At 50.6% G+C, this 23,045-nt stretch overlaps 1 protein-coding gene and 1 long non-coding RNA gene across 6 annotated transcripts in view; one reads left to right on the forward strand and one right to left on the reverse strand.

Annotated features, from left to right (window-relative positions):
* OGDH (oxoglutarate dehydrogenase) overlaps positions 1 to 23,045 on the forward strand; it is a 349,298-nt gene that overhangs the window by 286,369 nt on the left and 39,884 nt on the right. For 3 of the 5 annotated variants that reach the window (XM_074367731.1, XM_010969544.3, XM_074367729.1), the window contains exons 2-4: positions 3,838 to 4,086; positions 18,531 to 18,722; positions 20,570 to 20,672. In XM_074367731.1, the coding sequence (XP_074223832.1) occupies positions 3,865 to 4,086; positions 18,531 to 18,722; positions 20,570 to 20,672 (517 nt within the window). In that variant the 5' untranslated portion in view covers positions 3,838 to 3,864. Of the gene's footprint in view, positions 1 to 3,837; positions 4,087 to 18,530; positions 18,723 to 20,356; positions 20,448 to 20,569; positions 20,673 to 23,045 lie in introns of all 5 variants that reach the window. The other 2 variants (XM_074367728.1, XM_074367730.1) reach the window with 1 other exon arrangement.
* On the reverse strand, positions 5,946 to 15,720 carry LOC123612723 (uncharacterized). The gene is made up of 3 exons (XR_006720015.2): positions 15,103 to 15,720; positions 14,470 to 14,604; positions 5,946 to 6,608 (listed from the first exon to the last, which is right to left on the reverse strand). It is a non-coding gene; the product is annotated as an uncharacterized LOC123612723 (long non-coding RNA).

Here is a 23,045-nt window from a genome sequence, read left to right on the forward strand (position 1 = left end):
CCCATTTAAATTGTGCAACTAAATTGTACAATTTAATGCTTTACAGTGTGTTAGAAGGTTGTGAAACCATCAGCATAGTCTAGTTTTAGAACATTTTCATCTGCATCCCCAAAACACCCAGACCCATTAGTAGCCATGTCTTAATCCTTGCCACTCCCAGCCCTAGGCAGCCACCAAAGAGCTTTCTGTCTGTATAGATTTGCCTATTCTGAACATTTCATATAAATGAAATCATACAGTATGAGGTTTTTTAATGAGTGACTGTTTCCACTTGATATTTTCAAGATTCATCTGTCTTACAGGATGTATCAGCATTTCGTTCCTTTCTGTTGCCTCCTACTATTTTATTATATACCACATTCTGTGTACCTGTTCATCAGTTGATGGACATGTGAGTTGTTTCCATCTTTTGGCTCGTATGCCTGATGCTACAGGGAACATTCGTGTCCAAGGTCTCGTGTGGACATCTGTTTTCATTTCTCTTGGTTATATACCTAGGCGTGGAATTGCTGAGTCATACGATAACTCTGTGTTTAACTTTTTGAGGAACTGCCAAACTGTTTTCCCGCAGTGGCTGCACCAGCTTACATTTCCCACTCAGAACTGTATGTGGGCTCCTGTCCTTGTGTTCTCTCCATCACCTGCTTCTGTTGATTGTATTCAGCCCAGTGGGTGTGAAGTGGTATCTTGTTGTGGTTTTGATCTGCATTTCCATAATGCCTAATGGTGTCAAGCATCTTTTAATGTGTTTATTGGTCACTTGGGTATCTTCTCTGGGAAAATGTCTGTTCATATCCTTTGGTAATTTTTTGATTGGGTTATTTTTCTTTTCATTGTTGTTATGAGTTCCTTGTATATTCTGTACACAGGTACCTTGTCAGGTATATAATTTGCAAATATTCCTTCTATTCTTTGTCTTCTCTTTCTTGGTGGTGTCCTTTGAAGCACGAAGGTTTTTATTTTGATGAAGTCCAATTTATCTATTTTTGTTGTTGTTGTTTGTACTTTTGGTGTCCTAACTAAGAATCCATTGTTTGACTCAAGACTGTGAAGATTTACTCCATTTTAACTTGGAAGTTATCAAACTTCTAAGAGTCTTACAGTTTTAGCTCTTACATTTAGGTCTTTGATATATTTTGAGTTAATTTTGTATCAGATGAGATAGGGGTCCAACTTCGTTTTCACATGTGGAACTCCAGTTGCCCCAACAGCATCTTTTGAAAAAAAAAAACTATTCTTTCCCTACTTAATATTGTTGGCACCCTTCTCAAATAAAAAAAAAATATTGTCCTAAACCACAAATTGGAGCACTTGGACTCTTTGGACAACCCAAAACTTTAATGAAAGTGTTTTAACAGTTTAGTGTCTCTACCACAAATAATGTACCATTCCTAAAGCTGACTCTGGATTTGGAAGGATAGAATCTGAAATCTGAAATGTAAACCTCGTGCCTGCTCTGTGGGTCTGTCAGGCTGTGGACAGAGAGCAGCTGTTCCTGGTCATCCTGGGCGGAGGCAGGGGCATGTTGAGCCATCTGCTGAAGAGCAAGTTTTCCGATGAGTCATCTGAAGGGAAGTTTGAAAATTGCTAGTAACTATGCAGGGCAGCACTGAGCTGTTTGTCAGATTGTAGCTGCAGATAGCTGGATGGCATGGTTTATTTACAGTATCGTATTGGAAGGACCGCTTGGGGAAGAAGAGATGAAATGAGCAGTTTTGTGGCTGTCGGTGTGGTGCCTGTTAATTTCTGGAAGAAAACACCAACTCAGAGGCAATTGAGTGTTTCAAGCTGCCTAGATAATAATGACATTGGAGGGGAAAAAAATGAGTGTTTTCCTTTGAAGCTAAAATTAACGTTGAAAGCAGCGGTGGTAGTATTTTTGCCATCAGTGTCTTTGATGGCTCTTTGTCTGCCTTAAATTTATTAGCAGAAGGAATTGGAGTGTAGTTGGAGGTAGGAAGAACTACTGAAGTTACTTAAAACTTGACTTCTGAGGTTGAAAAAAAAAACATAGGGGTTAAGCTTGCATTCTGTAGTAAAATATATGTTTGTTCATCTTTAATTTTTAAGGAGCAAGTTTTTGTTTGTTGTGTAGTTTGTTTTTAAAGTACTTGTTCTGGTTTTCCCTTTGCTGACTTGTCTTTTCCAAGCAGCAGAGCCGGCCAGATACTGTCTCCAGGAGGATCCTTTATGTGTATTCTCATCATATTTGGGGTAAGAGGAAGGATTCTTATAAACAGTTTAGAGGATCGTTTATGTAACATTTATTTCTGGGTAGTTCTCAGCCTGTCTCAGAGCTTGGATTTCCTTCAAGCAGGCTTGGAGGTGGGGCAGAATTCCAGCTTTACAGCCGGGGCGCTTGCTTTGAGGCAGATTCAAGGGCAAGCATGCATTAGGCCAGCAGGCACCGTAACCCGGGACAGAGGCCTGTGATGAGCCTTGTGCCCCTGCCCTGGGGCTCCTCTCCCCTCCCACGGTCCCTTTTGCTAGGACTGGAAAGTGCCACTGGGCAGCTGAGATTCTTGAGGGAAGAGGAGCAGTTTCCTTGTCCCCGCCTGACCGGGTCCCCGCCCGGAGGCATGCTGGAGTCTTAGACGTGACTGTAAGTGTTCAAGACCCTCTGGGAACCGTCTAAACTCTTTTGTGGTCCGGCGGGTGCACCACCCGCTTTTATAAAATGGCTCGTGTTGATGGAGAGTTACATATTAAGATTCAGTAAAACTACAGCCATCAAGCTCAAGGTCCATTCAACCTTGGGAAAGAAGCTTAAAGAAAACAACTCAGAAAGGTGACCTGTTAAACAGAAGAGCTAGTACCTGCCTTCCAGGGAGTCTGTGGGGTTTATGAAGAGTCCTGACACATCAGGTTGCTGGCAGTAGAAGGGCACAGGGTAGGTGGACATTTCTGTCATAACTGATGTACAGACTTTCCTTTTGTAGGGCCCATTCATTCTGGGCCACACCTCCGGCTTCCCAGTCTTGAAATGTGGCATCAGGGCCCTTGGCTCTCTGGCTGGTCCACCTCTCTGTCTTTCCTCCTACCAATTCTTACACTTAGAATGCCTGTTTTTTCCCTCCTCCTCAGAGCTCAATCCTCCCTGTCCTCCAAGCCCCTCCCAAGGCTCTCCTGGCTGCTGGAAGGAACACCTGGAAGGGGCGGGGTCTCCATGGAGTTTTGACAGCATTTTCTGTGCCTCTCAAGCACTTGCTGTTTTTTCTGTAATTTTTAAATATACTATGTTTTTTTCCTTCTGCTCAAAGATACAGTATTTGCAGGTGAACAAAAAGATTTTCCAGTTTCTCTGTGTTCTCCAGAATACCGTGAGTCCAGCAGGTGCTCAGTAGACCCTGGATAGATAAGAAAATAATTTCCTTCTCATTTTGCAATTAATAGTAATCGAATCCTTAATTAATACTAATTGAATCCTTAATTAATCTCTGTTGCCTTTCCTATAACTGTTTTATGCAATGTATAAACTTAAAGGATATCATGTATTTATCATTATGTAAAGGTTGTATTGTATCCCTCAAACTAGATTTAAACTTAAAGTTGAGACCATAGCCTCCCCCCAACCCCATGTTGAGCGCAGGCCCCGTATGCAGAAGGTTGCTTTGGGTTGATCGCCTCCCACTCTGTCATGCTCTCTGAACACAGACCCAGGCACTGAAGCAGGGCACCCTGCCACAAATGCATTTGCAGACTCTTTTTCCTCCAGCCAGAGTCTGAGGGGTTTTTTTTTTTTTTTTTTTGGCCCCCAGGAGGGCTAAAACTGATCTGCTAAAAATGCTTTCTCTAACTTTTCTTTCTTTTTTTTTTTTTTTTTTTTTTTTTGTGCAGGCAGTCGGGAGAGACTTCAGGACAAGGATGTTTCACTTAAGGACTTGTGCTGCTAAGTTGAGGCCGTTGACGGCCTCCCAGACTGTGAAAACCCTTTCACACAGCAGACCGGCAGCAGCTAGGACGTTTGGGCAGGTGCGGTGCTATGCCGCCCCTGTGGCTGCGGAGCCCTTCCTCAGCGGGACTAGTTCGAACTATGTGGAGGAAATGTACTATGCTTGGTTGGAAAACCCCAAAAGTGTCCACAAGGTAAGGCTCACGGGAGCAAGCGTCTTTGCGTTTTTGGAGTCTTGGCCGACGTGGGCTGGCGGTCCAGGTAAGTGCGTATGTTCCGAGGACCCTCAAGAAGGCAGGCAGGCAGGCGGCTGGAAGCCTCACCGACCAGAGTTCTCTCCATCAGCCCAGCCTGGCCAGCAGCGGGCCCGACAGGAGCCACCCTCTCTGGAAAGGGGCGTTTTCCCCTCGCTGGATGTGCGGCGTTCTCCAGTTCTTGCTCCCTGGACCAGACAACGTGTTCAACCCGCGAGGATGTGGAGGAGCACTTGCACCGCTTCCAGGATCCCGCCAAGGCTGCTGCAGGACGGTGCTGCCAAAGAAGAGGAACTCCTCCGTCCCGTTGTCCTAAGAACACCTTCAGATCATCTCATGTAATTTCTGTGTAACTGACATTTTAGAGCAGTATGTTCATGTTTTTCTTCTGAACTTGAAAGTAAATTCTGTAAAGGCTTCCTTCTAATTTCTCTGTGTTACCTATAAGGCCCTTCCTTCCCAGAGCCTCTCTTTTCACACGTTTACTTGATAATAGGCATGCCTAGTGGCAGAATTTCTTCATAGCATTTTAGCCAGTGGTATTTATGCCTTATGGTAGCCATTTCCTGGTTTGCAGGTCAGGCGGCTGGCCCAGTGCAGAAGCTCAAGGGGTGGGGCCCCAAGTTGCTCGGGCTCCTTGTGCCATGTTTGCAGGGTGTGGGGAGATTTGAAGGAGGCAGTGTGAGGTGCTCAAGGCCTGCACAGAGGAAGTGCCCAACGGAGGCTAGCTGTTGTCACTGTTGATTTTGTCTTTTCATCTCTCCTTAATCTTGGGGACTCGTCATCAAAAGGCAGCCTCCTTCCGTTGAGCCCCTGGACGTAAGCTTTACCCTTTTACCCTGAAGTGGTAGTGACATTTGAGATTGGGCACATTTGTGGGAGAAGGTGTAGTTCAAGTGATAGAGCACATGCTTAGCATGCACAAGGTCCTGGGTTCAATCCCCAGGACCACCTCCAAAAATAAATAAATAAATAAACCTAAATCCTCCCCCCCAAAAAAAAGATTGGGTACTTTTGTGTGACTGCTGGAGCCACCAGCCCTGTTCATCAGGAATGCCACCTCTTGGTCCAAGACCTCATTGCCTGGCAAAGGAGAGCATCTAGCCAGGGCTTTCCCTTCCCCATTTCCATGGCAACCCGGAGGCTACCTTGCTCCATGAGCAAGGTGAGACCTGGTTTCCTATGAGAGGAGATCTGGATTATGTTTCCCTAGTCTGTCGACAGATAGACTGCCCAGAAAGAACCCTATAAAAATGGCCCGGCCTGCAATCAGATGTTAGAGGTTTCTGAAGATTGTTGCTGCAAGATTATCTCTAGAATAAACTTAGCCCAGAGATTTTGGACTCACACTGTCATGTTGTGTCCAGGCTGTCCCTTGCCTGCCTTTTCTCAAACATAACCTCTTTGTGGAACCAACCAAGTCTTCTTAAGTTATGTTTGGTTTTAGAGAGACTAGCAGCTGAATGAGCTGTTGTAAAGGGATCTAGGCTTGGGGAGGTCCACGAGTGAATGCCTGGCATCACAGGAATGGGTTGCAGGGAAGAAGCACACTGTGGCTCTGGGGGGCCGAGCTCTGAAAAATGGGGCTGAAACCATCACAGTGGCTCCTGCTAGAAGTTTTTTGAAGAGGTTTTTTTGTGGGGGCATGATCCTAGACCAGTGATGCATCAGTGGTGCTGATTTTCCTTGAGAAGATTTTTTTTCCATTCTTAGGTTTATTACTACTGCCATTATTAGTTTTATATTAATATCATTATCATTATTATTGCTCTAAAAAAATCTTTTAAGACTTACTCTTTAGAGCAGTTTTAGGTTCACAGCAAAATTGTTAGGAAGGTAGAGATTTCCCATTTACCCCTTGCCCTCACACATGCGATCTCCCCCACCATCAACATATCCCTTATCAGAGTTATAACACTTGTTGTAACTCATGACCCTGCACTGACATGTCATCATCACCCAAAGTCCATGGTCTTCACTAAGGTTCACTCTTGGTGTTGTGCACCCTGTGGGTTTGGACTACGTGTATCACCAATGTAGTATCATACGCAGTATTTCAACTGCTCTAAAAATGCTCCGTGTACCACCTATTCTTGAAAAAATATTTTTATCACACGGTATCAAGGAAGGCAGCACGTGATGACTGGGAGGCACTTGGGGGTCCTCAGGCTGGGTGGGGCGACCCCGGTGTCCATCTGTCCCGAGGGTGAGGACAGCATAGTGAGAGGCCTACTGACAGGCACAGATGGAGCCTGCTGGGGGAGAGTCCGGAGTGAGGACTGGGTCCTTGGGTTCTGCGGGTCAGAGCAAGCGCCTCTGTGAGAGATTCTGCAGGGGAAGTGGGTAAAGGATCTCTAAAGGATTTCCAGTGTAATAAGAGAATACATGTGGGATGGCATCTTTGGGCCAGGTTTTATGTGCTGGTTTCTGTTGCCAGGATTCTTCAGGGGACACAGCATCTCCTAGAGGGAGAGGGACAGGAAGGTGTCAGTCAATGGACATTTACGGTGGCAGTGCCCCTCCTCCCCCATATCCCAGCAAAGTGGAATCAATCATCTCTCCAAGTTGAATGAGGCCTAATGCCTGATGTATGCTCATTTTTCAAGGGATGTGATCCAGAGCTTTCATGAGTTTTTCAAAGACATTCGTGACCCCCGGAAGGCTGTAGAAATAACTGGCTTTATTAAGAATGTTTGGTTCGCACTCTTAGAAAAAATAGTTTTGGGAGAGAGGAAAAGTAGGCTGTAAGATTTAGACTGATCATCTTTCTGACCTCCCATTTCTGCATCAGATGAGGGCTGTCAGCTCCTCGTCCCAGGGGCTGGTGGCTCTCATTCTCTCCCCTCCATCGCAGGGAGCCGATGGGGAACTGCTCTGCCTGAACTTTTTCATATCGGCAGAAACAGAACAATTTTAGCATCACCCCCTCCCTGCCCTTTTACATTCTGCTTTTCGGTTATTTTTTAAACTTTTTATGATGTTTCAAACATACAATAGAGAGAAGAGTATAAAACAAACCTCCATGAGGAAACCCATCACCCAACTTCAACAGCTCTCTACAGTCTGCCGGGCTTTAAAAATCTATTCCTTCCCCACCTACTTTTCTGTTTGTTGGTTTGTTTTGGGTGGGGGCCCACTGGAGTATTTCAAGGCACAGCCCAAACCATTGTCATTTCTGCCATAAATGCATCTTGAGTGGCTCTGACAAAGGAATGGTTTCTTAACCACACCCAACAGAATTAACAAGTTAAATCTCTCTTGCTCAGACTGTATTCAGCTGTTTGTGGTGATCTTAAAGCTGCCTTTTTACATTTGGCTTTATAATTTATAGTTGGTTGTTGTATCCTGATTTTTAGAGAAAAGTTTTACCTTTTTTTTTTAATTCCATTTATTTATTATTGTGTTAATTACCTTTTTTGTGGGGAGGAGGAGCATCTGTGGTAATTAGGTTTATTTATTTTTAGAGGAGGTACTGGGGATTGAACCCAGGACCTTGTGCATGCTAAGCACATGCTCCACCACTTGAACTATACCCTCCCCCCAAAAAGTTTTACTTTTAAATGTTTAATTATGAACGTTATGTTTGCGGTGAAGTAACCAAGCAGTTCAGAGGCGCGAGCCCGCGCGTGCGCCCGGCGCCCCTGCTCCCAGTTTACAGGCCGGCCCACGGTCTGCCTTTGCACTCTCTCGCCTCCAGTCCCCTCTTTGTCCCTTGGTGTGGCCTCTCCTGTTGAACTGTCTCCTCCCCATCGTTTTCTCCAGAATGGCCTCTGCACTCCAGTCTTAAACACTTTGTCAAGTGCAGCTCACCGCCTGGACCCCACTAGGAGCCTTCTGCTGGGCCTGCTCTGTCAGCACACGAAGCCCTCCCTCATTAGGGTCTTGGCCATGCTGGGGACACATCAGATGGTGGCATCTTATTTTTATCTACATCTTAAAAACACTTAGAGTCAAAGCCGGATTGCCCGTGTTAGTATTTCAGACAAACAGGCAATTGAGAACTGCTGAGCCCTCACGAGACCCCATTTGTGCAGCCAAGACAGGTGCCCACCCCTAGGTGTGGCGTGGTGGCAGCCCTGCCAGGGACAACCCAGGACTGGTTGCCATGCGGAGCTGGGGGAAGGGCCCCCCCCGTGCCCTCCCCACCCCGAGGTGCCCTCCTCCCCATGCTCATCGGGCCTCCACAGCTGTCCTTGCTGCCTCGGAGCTCACTTCCCCTGCCTGTGACCTCTTCCCACTTCCTAAAGCCTGTCTTCCTCTTCTCGCTGACTGCGTCCATTTCCTCTTCTGACTCTTGCGGGCCAGCTCCTAACTGTAGTAACAGCTCTCTGGTCTAGCATGTCCCCGTAGGAGCTCTGTGTGGCATCCGAGGTGCAGGTTCCAGACCCTCAGTCCCACCTCCTGGAGGCTGGCCATGCCAACTTTCTGGACCCAGGCAGGTCTGCTGCTGCTTTCCGTGCTCATGAAACACAATCCTGTTATTTTCTGTAATTGAACCAGACCGGCAGAGGAGAAACAGACAAACATGGTCCCCAGTATGGGGTGACACCGTTCCTTTTCACTCTGCAGCTTTGAAATTGCCTTGGCTGTACTTTAAAAACTCAGCCACAGCTGCCCTCCCCCCCCCCCCCCCCAGTTCTGTGCTGGCCCTGGGGGAAAAAAACACACTTGATAGATAGTTAATGGGATTTCAGCGATCAAGCCTGTTAAACAACATTTTAAAGTTGCCCCTCAATACTCAGCTTCCTACATCAGGAGGAATCTCAACTTTGGCGGCTTTTTGTGTTAAATCAGCTAAGAATATCTTCCCTAACTTTAGTGCAGTATTTTACTCTTAAAGGGTTTTTGTTTCTGTAGTCAGGGAGATAAAATTAACACCTTTAAGAAGTATGAGGAGCATGAAGCAGTGCCTTCACTTTATGTGTGCGGCAGTTTGCAGCTCCTGGCAGTTTTGCTGAAGGACTGAATCGAGCGGCTGCCTGGAGGTGTGATGCTTGCAGGCTGGTAGATTAGGTAAGCTGAACACAGAATACAGGGAGAACCCAGCCGGCTTCTGAGGGGCAGCACCAGTTGTACTGAGCTTTGAAGGCTAAGGGAGGGGCCCGAAAAGAGACAGGGCATCTGTGCTCAGGAGAAGCACCTGTAAAAGCAGAGAGACGCAAGGGTCCAAGAAGGATCTTGGGGCACTCAGTGATCAATTTCCGGGGGTGGGTCTTGGTGGGCTTGACACCAGGGGCCAAAGGCAGCAAGTGAAGACCAAAAGTTGGAGCTGCGAGCGGCTCCAAGATCAAGCAAAGGGGTGTTTATATTGTGAAATGCTCTGGGGACATGGACCCCACCTCGGTGGTTTGAAGAGAGTCTGAGGGCCTCAGCTAACTAAACCTGCATGGGAGGAGGGGCGGGCTTGGCATAAAGGAACGTGATTGTTTTTAACGAGTATCCTTTTGTACTGTATTTTAAGCAAAAACAATGGATTTTTTAAATGGCGATGATGAAAGGACTGGAGAGAAAGGTCCAGAACAACTTTAAAGGGGAGGTAGATACCAAGAACGAAAAAGGAGCGAGTAGTCCTTAGTTACCCGGGCAGTTTTTGAGAAAGGTGCAGAGAGCTCCGCCCTTGCCGCCTTCACGGCGCCTCCTCTTTGGGGAAATGAAGGAGCCCATTGGTGGTGGGGAGGTGTTCTGCAGGGCCTTTGCCAGCAAGGAGCTCTGATGGTTGATCACATCCAGAGCCTCTAGGCCACCCACTTCCCCACTCCACCTGTGTGAGGCCCCCGGAGGGGCCTGCAGGCCTGCTGAGCTCTGGACTTGTCCATCCATGGGTGGGTTGTGGGTTTAGGGTCTTCTCTCTAAGTGGTCATGACTTGTGGACTCAGAATTCTCTCCGAGCCCAAGGCTTTGCTTAGCTGGGCCTTGGAGACCAGATGGCCACTGTGGTTCCGCACAGCCTCCTTCAAGCGTGGCCATTCAGAGTTGACAGAATGCACTGTTGGGTGCAGACTGCCAGGCAGAGGGCAAGTCGTCTCAGTTCCTGAAGAATGCCAAAAAGACTGCTTACAAGAGGGGTCACAGGCGTCCTGGACATAATATTTTCCTGCAGTAGAAGTCTGGTGTCCATGAGCATTTGTGTAACAAACCACCCCAGTATTTGGCTACTTGAAACACTCTCCGTGAAGTCTTTCTTGTGATTCCTGGCTCCCGTGCAGGTGAGGTTCGGCCAGGCTGCAGCTCCACAAAGGACCCCCTCACATCTGGCACTTGGTGCTGACTGTGCTGACCACTCGCCGGGCCCTGCCGTCCTCCAGGGGGCCAGAGTGGCCCCTCACAGAGCCTCAGAGTAGCTCCAAGAGGAGGAGAGGAGAGGCCGTGGGCGCCCCACCCAGAACTCTCACACCACCACTCCTGCCCATGGCGTTGGTCAAAGCCGGCCTCAGGCCAGCCCCAAGAGCGCACCTCCAATGGAGGAGCCTCACGGCCACCTCAGGGGGCTTTTGTGTGGGCCTGGGAGGACGTGCGGCCACTGGGCAGCCACCACAGCCCTTTCGATAATGATCTGACGGGGCCGCCACCTTTAGTCTAGGGCAGAGACCCAGGAGTATCCGTATCAGCAGATTCCGTAGGGCAGAGCTGAGGCAGCTTTTCTTTGCGAACCTTGGGTGTTTGTTGACATACCACCTGCATACCCGTACAAGGGAGAAGGCAGTACAGGTTGGAGACATTCTCTCCTGTGTTCTGTGCTGTGCTTTAAAAACAATGGTATCGCTCCAATCGAGCACAGATTCATTTGGCTTCTGTATGAGAGGCGTACCCAAGCAGATCCCCCAATTGTAACTGCTTCCAGTATAAACAGCTCTGTGGTGACAAGTCAGGCAGGCCCAGGTCCTCGTGCCTCCTAGACGTGGTGGGCGGGGGGCTGGTGGGTGGGGGGCGGGGGCTGGCTGTGGTCCTGCCTGACCTCAGCTGGGGACGGTTTGAGCAGGCCCCGCCCATGGATGGAGGGGTCTGAAGCCTAGCACGACACATCTCTGAAGGCTGCTTGGCCCTAAAGCAGGAAGCTTTTGTGAAGGTTCTGTGGCGGTCCACCAAGGGCCTTCTCTCTTCCTCACCCTGGGCATCGTCTCGGCGGGACACGAGGGCACTCACACACAGTGTTTTCAGGAAGGGCTTGGAGCCCAGCAGTTGACACAGATGGGGTGCATCAGGAGGCTTGTAGGAACTGCCTGGTGCAGTCTTTTCCTACACAGCAGAGACACGAATCACTTGGCTCCACACCATAGCTGGGCGGGTGTGCGCAGAAAGCTGGGTGCTTAGGTAATCATGCAGAATTTGCCGGCACACTTTCTAAGCTGGAAGAGCCCCCATGCAGGGTGGCCGGGAAGTCATGCTGCCTCAGCGGCGCCAGCTCCCTCCAGCGTACACGGCTCTTCGGGGAGCCACACCTGTCGGCCAGCAAGTCACTGGTGACCATCCTTGGTGCAGGGAGCCGCCACGCATATTTGAATTAGCCTAAACCACCAAAGCCTTGTTTCAGATGGCCATTCATCCATTTCCCTTGGTCCTTGTTGCCCTGAATTTCATGTTTGTGGCACTTAAAAAGCATTAGTATAAGAACAAAATAACAAGGTTTAAGTTTGTGACAGTGCTGGGGTCTGACGTCCAGCCCTGGCAGTCATTAGTTTATCAGCTGTGTGATGGCCTTTGAGCTCGGGGTTCGGTCCATTCAGGAGATGGCCAGAGGCTGCCCCACCCACTCCCCAGGGTGGTTTTACGTCAGGTCCTTGGCAGGGTGCCCGGCAGAGGGTGGTGGTGGCTGTTAGGTGACACCATGTGCCAGACCAGGGTACATATTGCAGGTGGGTGGGGCTTGTTCCATAGCCAACGTGGAGATGGCAGGGCAGCTGCCGTAGTGGCATCTGAAGGGGACTTTGGACAGGAGAACGTCTAGGTCCAGTCAGCCCAGAATCCAGAGTCATAGAATTTAGCAGCTAGAATAAGCTTTAGGGTTAAGCTTCAATCATCACCTTCTTGAAGAAATATGAGTTTACCTGCAGGTGCTTTTGAAGGTGTGAAAAACTACACAGATACAGGGGTGTCCTAAAAGCCTGTACTTAAAGGTGAGGAATCACACAGAGAGCTGAAGCGACTTCCCTGGCCTTCGCCCGGCCTGCGGGGGGGCAGGACTGGGGCTCCCAAACCCCAGGAGCCGGCAGCAGGTGGGCCACTCCGAAGGGCTCGGCTGTGTGCATGGCCTGGTTAGATCACACACGTGCGCTGGCCCATGTTTCCAACACACGTTGGGGGCCTCTGAGATGGGGAATGGGGTAGCATGTTTGCAACCCCTCTGAAACTGAACTGTCTCTATTGTGAGCTTGACAGTCAGAAACTTGGCCCTGAGATGCTTGTGATCTGCTGACAATACACAGGGTAAAGTCCACCTGCCTCACTGAACCATGCACGCCCTCATCCTCTGGTTAGCAGTCCCACACCTACTGAGGTCAGCACCTTATCTGAGATGGGGACCCAGCACTGGACGTTCCACGTTCTTACAGCTGACACCACAGCTAGAGCCACACCTGGTGCCACACCTGTCAGGCTGGTTCGCCTTGTGGAGGAGTCTGAACCCGTCTTGAGTTTAACTCAAGTGTGTTGAGCATCTCCTATGTACAGAGCACTGGACCAGCTTCCTTAGGACATCACTGGGGAAAGGGGACACGTGTGCAGCCTTTGAAGAGCTCCCTCTAGTTGGGAGGAAGAGGACTGGTGACTGCAAGGAAAGCCTGTCAGGGTTAGGAGAAGTCTGGGAAGTTTATGGGGGAGCAAGGAGGAGTGACAGGTTTTGAAAACAGAGCTTCATATACTGTAGTTAAATGCTTTTAGTTCTCTAAAATTAAAAGCAAGAAATTCTGATTTCATTTCAATCAGAACATTATATTTACTTACACTTGACGTCTGTCGTGTTCTGGTTTAAGTCATTTCAGCAACAAGTTGATGACCTTAAACCCACTCGTGGGAGGTGGGTGGCCAGCCCCCCCTCCACTGATGGGCCGTAACCCTCCTGCCTGTGAGCCACCCCCCCTCCTCCCCCGCAGCCCCTAGCTTGGCGCAGGCCTGCTCCCAGGTAACGGCTTCCTTAGGAGAAGCACCGAAACCCAGGCTGGCCGTGTCACTTCTCACTGCCAGGCCACCTGTGACCTGCTTCCAGGCCTGCCGTGCACCCTTCCTGCGGCCACGTGACCTGGCCTCCCCTCAGACTCCTCGCACCCGGCTGTCCTCCGGGGCTCCGCCCTCTGGACGCTGTCCTTCCCTTCATTTTTCAGCACCTGTGCCTGCTGTGCAGTTAGGTGTTCGTTCATCTGTCCTGCTGTTCCTGAGAGTGCGGGGCTTGTCGTGGTCCTCTTCCTGTCCCCGAACCTCCTAGCATGCTGTGTACAGGCGGCCGCGGTGGATATTTACAGGATTGAACTTCTGAGTACAAGTGCTCATCTTTTCACGAAGTACATCCTGTGTGCATCCTGCACATTGGGAAGACTGTTCACGTGTCGTGAGGACATCACTGGAACCCTCTGGGCAGAGGAGCTGGCCTTCTGGGGGCAGGCGCCTTGCCTCACCCTCCTTGGGCCAAGGTCCTGACTCCTTCAGGCCCCCGCTCCCTCTCACCTCTAGGGGACCGAGAACTGAATGCCTGTGTCTGGCCGTTGGTACGTTGAAGGCCAGGCAGGGGGACCGCGAGTTGACTTAGCTGTATGACAGACACAGATGAGGAGGTTGGAGGCTGTGATATTAGCAATTAGGTGCCTTGATTTGCAGAGTGAGTGTGTGGTGCCTGCCTGGCAGATCGTAGTTAAATCTGCCTTGTGTTACACTCGGAGGAGGAAACCTAGCACGTTGCCCCGTGGTGGGGCTGGAACTCCTGCCTAGCTTAGTCTGACGCAGAAGGCCACGCTCTGGGCCCAAGCACCGCTCCCCCGTATGGAAGCCCAAGTCTGACTGCCTTTTTTCTCATGGGTGGAAAACCATTCCTAGTCAGGAACCTTTGCTGTCAGTCTTTCTGACATAATGTACTGTTAGAAACCGTGCTGTCAAATCAAATTCCCCCACCAGCCAGTTACCGTGCTGCTTCTTTTTGATTTGTGCCTCATCACTTGAAATATTTCTGGAGGTAGAAGTCACCACCCCTGCCCACATCGGGCCGTAGGTTGTGGGACATCCAGATAAGAGCCAGGGATGGTAGGAGAGTTTGATCGGAGAAACGGAAAACTCCACTCAGGTGGCTAACGCAGACAGGGTGTGTTTTTCTCACTTCAGAAACCAGGGGCTGCTCACCTCCATGGCACACAGGCCTCCAGGTGCAGGGAGCACATGGGCCAGGAGCAGGCGTCATCTTCAGGAAGCGTCCTCTTCGTCTGGGAATTCGGGCCCCGCGCTGACCTGTCAGTTCAGCCTCGTGGTCATCTGTCCCTGCAGTGGGGTGAATAGAACCTCAGGTTGAGATGCGTACCGATGAGGGCTGCAGTGATCAGGAGGGAACCCCTCTCCAGATAGTGATAAGAGCCCCCTAGGCAGCAGGAGCGGGTGGGCGGGGATGGCTTTGCGGGCTACTGCCAAGCGAGCGCAGCAGCCAACTCCGGTGTAGCAGGGAGGTGGGTGAAAGATGTCTCGGAGAATGGGCGCAGAAGGAAGAGAAGGCACAGCTCGGCGTCTGTGGGCGGGGGTGAAACCTGCAAGCCAAAATTGACCCTCCTTTTCGCAGCCATTTTTTTTTTAACCAACTTTTTTTGAGGTCAGACTTCTAGTAAAACTTAACAGTTTTAAGTTGCAGTACAAGGGCTTTGCAAATTGTATGCAGTCAAGAATTCTCTGTCAGCCAAGTGTGCACACTGTTCAGAAGAGGGCTTGCTGTTGTTGGGGGTGGGGAGCTCCTTGCCTCCGGGCTAGGCCAGGCTGGGCGGCACCTACCTGATGGTGGGTGTCCACACCCCCTGCCTAGAATGTGCGTGGGAGGGCCTGGCTTTTGGAGCAAAGTGGTGGTGTGTGCGGTGGGAGTGAGTTCCAGGAACGGAGGAAGCTCTGCATTCCTGGCATGTCCTTTCCCTGTGGCTCCCGGCTCTCTGCAGTACCGGTATGAACCAGTTTTTTCTGATTGCCTCCAGCTCGAGCAGACTTTTCCAGTGCAGTTGTCCTCAGCCAATTAAAAATCACCTGGAGTTTTATCCCCAGCACAAAAGAAGGTCAGAGAGAGGAGGGCCGATGTTGACGATCCCCCCCACCCCCACCCCCACCCCCAGGGCCTGGCTGGGAGAGCCCTGTGTGCCCTCAGGGTGTCAGCCCTGGAAATCAAATCCTCTGATATTATTGTTCGCTGACTTTGGCCAGGATAAGCCAGCCTGAGAGATGCTGTTTATGTCCTACTCCGGACTGCCCTGCTCTTACTCACTTAACCCGATCATAACTCTGCTTGGTGCCCGCTCTGTGTGTCAACCCTGCCTGCCTGAACCTCTCCCCGGGAGGCTGTGGTTGGCATGCCAGGTGCTCAGAGCATCCCCGGGGTAACTACTCCCACTCTCTTGCTAACACCACTGTTTTTGTTATTCAAAACTGATTTTCCTGAAGACAGGTGAACTGGTGGTTTTTGCTAGGCCTTTTGGCTCTGGATCTGTAAGGAGTTGGTGTCCATCAGGGTGAGTGGGTCAGGGTGCAGCCAAGCGACTCTCTCAATCCAAGGTCTTATTGTTGGGTGACTGCCACTGCGTTTCTGGACACATCTCCATGTGCTCTATGAGACAGAAGACCATCTTTAAGCCTGGAAGGAAGTTGGGATCCTGTGCGCTGCTCTCCAGGGGTTGCTTGGTTTCAGGGTCATGCCCTGCTTTTCGGCACCCTCCCAGCCCCCGGGTGTGTGTCCACAACAGGACTTAGTGTGGACACAGATGAGGCTGGGTACGCCAGTGCTGGAGCCGGTCTGGGGCAAAGGAGAAACTTGAGTAGGTGTACCTGGAGGGAGCAGCATGCTGTTGGTTCTTGCCTTGCAGGGCTGGGCTGACTCTTGCCCCATTCACTGCCATATCAGAGGGGCTTCTTTTCGTCCAGGCCCTCAGTTACTGGGGGCGTGGATGGGGGCCAGGGAGAACCCTTGGCCAGAGCTGCTCCCAGAACACGGGGAGCTCACATGGCTTGTTGTAAAAGCTCCACAAAATTGGAAATGTTTGGGGGTGTCCAGCACGTCCAGTCCTTATGCCCTTGTAGCAAATCAAGTGGGTACCAAGCACGGGGTAGCCTCGCTTTGCCCTTGGCTGTTGGTACTCAGGCATCCTCCTCCCCTTCCTCTCGGTGCTTTCTCTGGTGCGCATACTGCTTTCATCCACGTCAGAGGGCTCAGGGTGAGTGTCGGTGGGAACAGGTTTGACAGGAAGAGTGAAAGAAGGTCTTGAGGTTCCAAGCCCCGGGTTGTCAGGTTACGTGATGCGAGGTGCTCTACCCTCGGTGTCATGGCCGGTGCCAGAAGACAGCCCCAAACCTCTCTTCTTCCATCAGCTGACACACTGAAAACTAACCAGAAAGGTAAAAACAGTAAAACCATGAAGAATGAGATTCGTTAAAACACTTAATTCACATAAAAAGTGTACAAGTCTGGTTTTTAGTATATTCACCAGGTTGTACAATCGTCTCCCCAAGAGTTTGCTTTTTAAATTAATTTTTCTGAATACAAAAGGAATATGTTCTTGTTGTAGAATAATGTAAGATTCCACAGAGCTCCCCTCAGAAACATTTATAGTGAGAGGCCAGGCTGCCCTGTGTGATGCTCAGGCCTGTGCTTGTCACGGGGGGTTTGTGATTGGCAACAGCGTGCAGCGGTCTCTTGGACCATCTAAGTCATTGTGTCCATGCGTCGCCAAAGAGCCTGCCTGGAAAAGCCAGAAGACCTGCTGGACCAGCCTCAAAGGTTTCTGTCCAGACGCGGACAGACCCATTCAATACCTGCCCGAGCTCCAGCTGAGCGCCCCTGGACAACATCTTGGTAGCACCTACTGGGAATGCAAAATCAAATGCAGTTTCTCCTCTGCAGATTTTTCAAGAAGTCTGATCAGAAGAATCTTAGAAACTGGAAAATGAATGGCAGAGAAGAAAGAAAATATCTTCACGTTTCTAAACTTTCTGAGTTTTTATATATGTGTATATTTTTTGCAGTGGAATTTTATTGTCTTAGTTTCTCTGACCTCTAAAATATTTTTTAGAAGTCACATCTTCATATGAGATAAGCTATTATGGTTCATAGTATCTATACAAATTATAAATTGAATCATTCAAACGTGAAATAGTAGGAAGAGAAGTTAGTTCACATTAGCACAAAGAGAATTGAAATCAATAAGTAATACCAGTTACTGCCAGTCATATCAGTTGCCTACCAGACTGTGCGCTCAGTGCCTTTAGTCTTTACAAAAGACCTATGGGGCAGGAGGGTATAGCTCAAGCAGTAGAGCGCATGCTTAGCATGTACAAGGTCCTGGGTTCAATCCCCAGTACCTCCTCTAAAAATAAATAAATAAACCTAATTACCTCCCTCCTACCCCCCCACCAAAAAAAGACCTATGAAGAATATAGATTCTTGTCCTCATCTTAACAGATGAAAAGGCTGAGCACAGAAATTTAGGTAATCTGCCAGGATCTCAGAGCTCAGATTTGAAGTTCAACCTCTGACCACGCACCCTAGCCCTTAGCTCCTGAGTGGCCCTCCTGAAGTGCAGACAAGACTATTTCTCTAGGGGTCAGTGAGGGGACACTTCAGGCTTGACAGATCCAAGCCTTTGGCTGCCTTTTATATTCTTACAGAAAGGCCCCGGTTCTGTTTTGTGTTCGGAGAGTAAGCTCTGGGGCCTGGACAGAGGCTCTGAATACCCTCAGCCCCTCTCAGGAGGCCCAGTGGGGTGGAGGATCTGGGGAAGCTGCAGACCTCTAGACAGGAGGGCCAAGAGCACTGGTCTTCCAGATAACCAGGCCAGGGGACAGATGCGGCAGGAGGGCCTCTGTTCGCCTGCGTCCTGGGCTGCCTGCCATGGACGTGGTTGGCACATGCAAGTGGTCCAGCGCTGCTTGGCCTTGAGCCTTTGGGGTTTTGATGGGAGGACATTTGTGTCATAGAGGTGGGGGTACGGAGGTCCATCCTGAGGGAATAATGGAAGCAGGGGTCCAACCGCTGAGAGAGCCATCCTTTGGGGATAGAAGCAAGTTGTCCAGAATAGGAAGACGTTGGCGCAGCCAGCCTGCTGGTAGAGAAACACAATCAAGACTTGACTTACTTGCCAAGAACAGTTCTCTTTTGGTCTAAAATGAGTCCTAGACCTTAGGTGAGCAAGTGGAGTAACACGTGTATCCTTCTTTGTCTTCAGTCATGGGACATTTTTTTCCGGAACACCAATGCCGGAGCACCCCCAGGCACCGCCTACCAGAGCCCGCTCCCCCTGAGCCCAGGCTCCCTGTCAGCTGTGGCCAGAGCGCAGCCCCTGGTGGGAGCCCAGCCCAGCGTGGACAAGCTGGTGGAGGACCACTTGGCAGTGCAGTCTCTCATCAGGGCCTACCAGGTAAGGTGTCGCCGGCCAACCGGCCATCCATGAGAGAGCGCCACACTGACCGTCAGTGTTGTCATTTGACTTTCACCCCCACCAAACACCAGGCGCTCTCTCCCTGCTCCTGCTCTGGAGTCCAGGGAGGCAGAAATGAAATATAACAAGAGAGAAGGGGCCAAGACAGTCTTACCCTGTTTGAGCAAATCCCCTGCCTCCTTTAGCACCTGCCCTTATTTCTTTCCATAAGTTGGCAAGAATGGTTTGTGGGCAAGAAAATGCAGTCAGTTCCCGGGCATCAGAGGAGGTCCCGATTGCTGGGAGTGAGCAGTGACCCGGAGGCGTGTGCTGCTCTGAGAGGTGCTGTCCCTTCTCAGTTGCTAGGACCCGAACACAATAAGAGAAAAGGAACCTGTAGGGTTTGGGGACAGAAGCAGAGCCCAGGGAAGCGGGAGAGGCAGGGGAGGGGCCCTGTCTCCAAGAGCATCCCAGTTAGCAGTCAGCCCCATCGGTGAGGGCCGTGCACACGAGGCTCTCTGGCCTTTCTCAGAGCCCAGGAGCCTCTTCCAGGATACCCGCCTGGCATGGAGAAGAGCCCAGAATTCAGACCTTAACACCTGGTCTGTGAGTAGCTCTGAGGAGGGAAGGAGCAGCAGTCAGACCGGAGTGTCCCTTCCAGGAGCCCCCGGAACCCAGGCTCCCCGTGGCATCTCTGGCCTCACTGCAGCATGGCAGGGGAGTCACCATGGAGTTCGCCTCTCTCCGGCGCTGTTTCCTGGACCATTCTCCTCTGCCCACAGGGCCACTTGCCACAGGTGTCGGGACAAGGTAGCACAGGGGACAGCGAAGCCTGGTGAGTCAGGCTCTCCCCGAGGGCAGATGAAGAGAGACGCACAGAGCTGTGTAAACAGACAGCCTCGTGCTCTCTAGTGCCATTCACAGCGGGCATTTCTGAGCAAAAGCGGTGTAATTGGTGTGTTCTGGCTGCTGCCTGCGCTCCTTCAGCCTCAGTGGCTTCCACTGGTCTTTCAGCGACTTCCCAGCAGCTGCTCCTCTTTTCCGATTGCTAGCGAGAAATTGCAGATAAGATATCCAACACTTAAAGGAACAAAATCAGAAGGGATCTTCTCTCTCCTCATGTTTTTAAATAGTGCAGCTCAGATGCTGAAGTCCCTGCTGGAGCTGTCTTCTGTTGTCCCTGCTGGGTCTGTCCCGTCAGCAGGGCCAGGGCGGGAGTCCCCAGGGCAGACCTCTGCACGAGGTGGCATCTCTCCAGCCCACCCCACGCTTCCACCTCCCCTTATTGCGTAGGGACTTTTGCACGTTCTCAGTGGAGTAGGCTTCATACTGGGGTGAAAGTCCCCAGCATCTCCCATTTTCGGTTTATCCCGGAAAACCGTATATGGATCTGAAGAAATGGGTCCTTTTACACTGCCAGGTTCTTCATAACCGGAGAAGTATATCCCTTTTTTATAGAAGTGCCTTTATGCACAACACTGCTTTAAAATATCTATCCAAAGGCTTTTTAAACACCAGTTTTTTTGTTGGGGTTCATTGGGGCTCTCAGGGAAAGGTCTGACCAGTGTATCACCCACCCCCACCCCCCAAGCCCACAGGACCTGCTTAATGACTGCTTGTGTTATTGCTTCCAGGTCAGGGGTCACCACATTGCAAAACTTGATCCTCTCGGAATTAGTTGTGTAAATTTTGATGATGCTCCAGTAACTGTTTCTTCAAACGTGGGTGAGAATTAATCTGTAAACACTAATTTTAATGTGATTTTACTTTTTTTTACCCCTTCCCTCTTTTTTTTCTCCTGTCCTTTTGTGTGTGTCCTTCCCTCTCCATCGCTGGCCCATTCGTAGATTCGAGGGCACCATGTAGCACAGCTGGACCCCCTGGGAATTTTGGATGCTGATCTGGACTCCTCCGTGCCCGCTGATATTATCTCATCCACAGACAAACTTGGTGAGGGTCTGAGAGCAGTCAGCACTGCACTGCTTGGCTCCTGTCTCTGTGTCACAGCTTGTGACAGCCAGGACGTCCACAGGCGGAAGGGAAAGACTCTTAAGTTTCCTTCGTTCTGATCACTTGACATTTATCGGTCATGCAGCCTTAGCGTGTTGGGGCGAGTCATTTTTAATCCCAGTTTTCCAGCCAGATTGGATAAGCTTAACTGTCTTAAGTCTCAAAATTGGGAAGTAAAATTTGGGGCAGAAAAGGTTTGTGGCCCAGAGAAAAAGATGACCCACCCAGGCAGGCGGGTCAGAAGCTATGCCAGAGGCTAGCTCGTCTGGCTCCGGTTTCCAAATCTCAGGGCAGTGTGGCCTCTGCCTTGTCACACGCTGTCCGCTCTGAAGCACAGGGTGGCCTGCCTTGGACAAGGCGAACTCTAGAGCAAGTGGTGCAGTTTGGGTGTCCAGATCCTCACATGCCGGTGATCACACTGAGGAAACTTTGGAAGGCATCCCCGGAGTGCAGGGAGGTGCAGGTGTGCGGCACACCGGCCGTGGTTGTCACTGTTCCCCGCACCCCTCCTCCATCAGAAGTGCAGGGGCGTGGCTGGGCTCACACCTGCGGTTGCTTTCTCGAGTTAACCTGCTCTAAGTCACTGTGCAGCTAACCTGTGCTACAGAGATGATGTGACTAATTTGGAAATGGCCAAGGGTGTTCACAAGAAACACTGTGCATGCTAATGAAACTGATGATTGCCCACCTGCCTACTGCTGCTCTTTGAGAGGAGGTGACCCTCACCTCCTCCCAGTAACAGCCTAACGCTCTGCGATACCCCGATGCCCTTCTAGGCATTTCCAGGTTATGACGTGGGAGGTCAGGCACTGGTCAGGCACTGGTCAGGTGAGGCTAGGTTTCAGACAGCATTGGGCTCTGGGATCGCTGTTAGAGGTTTGTCACTGCTCTGTCTTCATTTTAGAAACATGCCTGAGTAACACAGGGTTTCCTCCACTTTGTACTTGCACTTTTAGCAGTTTGAGGAAGAAAGATTAGAGAAATCTTCCTGAATATGACAGAACAGGGCCAGTTCAGATGGTCAGCAGGACATGGGTTGAATCCTGATACTTTTATTGAGTGACAACAACTTCATGCTCCCAAGAAGTGGGCTTCTCTGGGCTTCTTCCTGGAGGACGCTTGGGGTCTCTTTCGTCCTCATCGTCACTGAGCCTCTCTGCAGCACCCAGGCCCGACCCACCCTAGGCTCACCTGTGCTGAAGCTCCCTCGGCACCGTGAGTCCTCCCCAGGTGCTTGGAGCAGGGCAGACCCCACCCCACCACCTCTCCACCCCTCCCACCTGGAGCCATCTCTCCAGAGAGGGGCCCTGACTGCTGAGCCAGGCCCAGGGCAGGCCACAGAGGCTAGCGTCCCATGCACAGTAAAGCATTTAAACAAGAAAGGCATGTGGGAGGTGGGGTCTCCTTGTCCCGTCCAGAACTGCATCTCCCCTGTTCCTTTCCCCAGTGGCATCCATGGTTGTCAGTTTCTTGGTATCAAAATGGACCTTTTTCAGTGGTTCCCAAGCCACTAGAACTGCCTGGGGGCGACAAGAGGTCTTCTCTGTCCCGCTTGAGACTGGTCATGTCCAGACGGTGCCACGGCCGACCAGCACAGGCAGAAGTTTCTTGAAAGCTACCCAGGCGCCTCCAACCCAGAAGTCTATGAAGGCTGAGAACCCCCAGGCCTGTTGATACCGCCAGTCTGTCAGTTCACAACTCTCACCAGGGGCAGAGGCAGGGCTTCTGTCGCTCTTTCTAGTTCTTTCTAGGCCATCCCGGCCTTGCACATTCCACTCTGGACTAGTGTCCCCGCGTGTCTGTGCTTCTGTGAGGTTCGGCATCAACATAGCAAGGTGAACGGGCAAGAGGACGTTACAAACCAGGGATGCACCAAGGTGACATTAGCGCTTCCTGCGCTCTTGTGAGGGAGAAACACAGCCCTCTCTGGCTGGGAGCCCTTCAGAACCACCAGGATAAAGTTGGGGAGCAGCCCCTCTGCAGGAGAAAAGTGCATTTCATTTGAGAATTTGAAATTGTGTGACGTAAAAGTCATGATAAATGGAAACAGGATAAACCCATTATGTATTTGAATCGGCATTAGTCTTGGATTATCTCACCCTTGACGTGTGTGGGTGTTTAAGAAAACAGCTGGTCCAACAGGACCACTCTGTTCGGGGGCACTGGACAGTCCCTAGGGCGATTCACTGCCCATCATCTCATCCAAACCTCAAGGCCTGGCCTCTGGAGCCAACTGCCCCTGCCAGGACTCCCTGTGTGCCCCTGTCTTCTCATCTGTAAGGTTGTTTCAAAATTAAATAAACTCCCTGCAGG

The sequence above is a fragment of the Camelus bactrianus genome, chromosome 7 (assembly GCF_048773025.1).
Source record: "Camelus bactrianus isolate YW-2024 breed Bactrian camel chromosome 7, ASM4877302v1, whole genome shotgun sequence".
NCBI classification, from domain to species: domain Eukaryota; kingdom Metazoa; phylum Chordata; class Mammalia; order Artiodactyla; family Camelidae; genus Camelus; species Camelus bactrianus.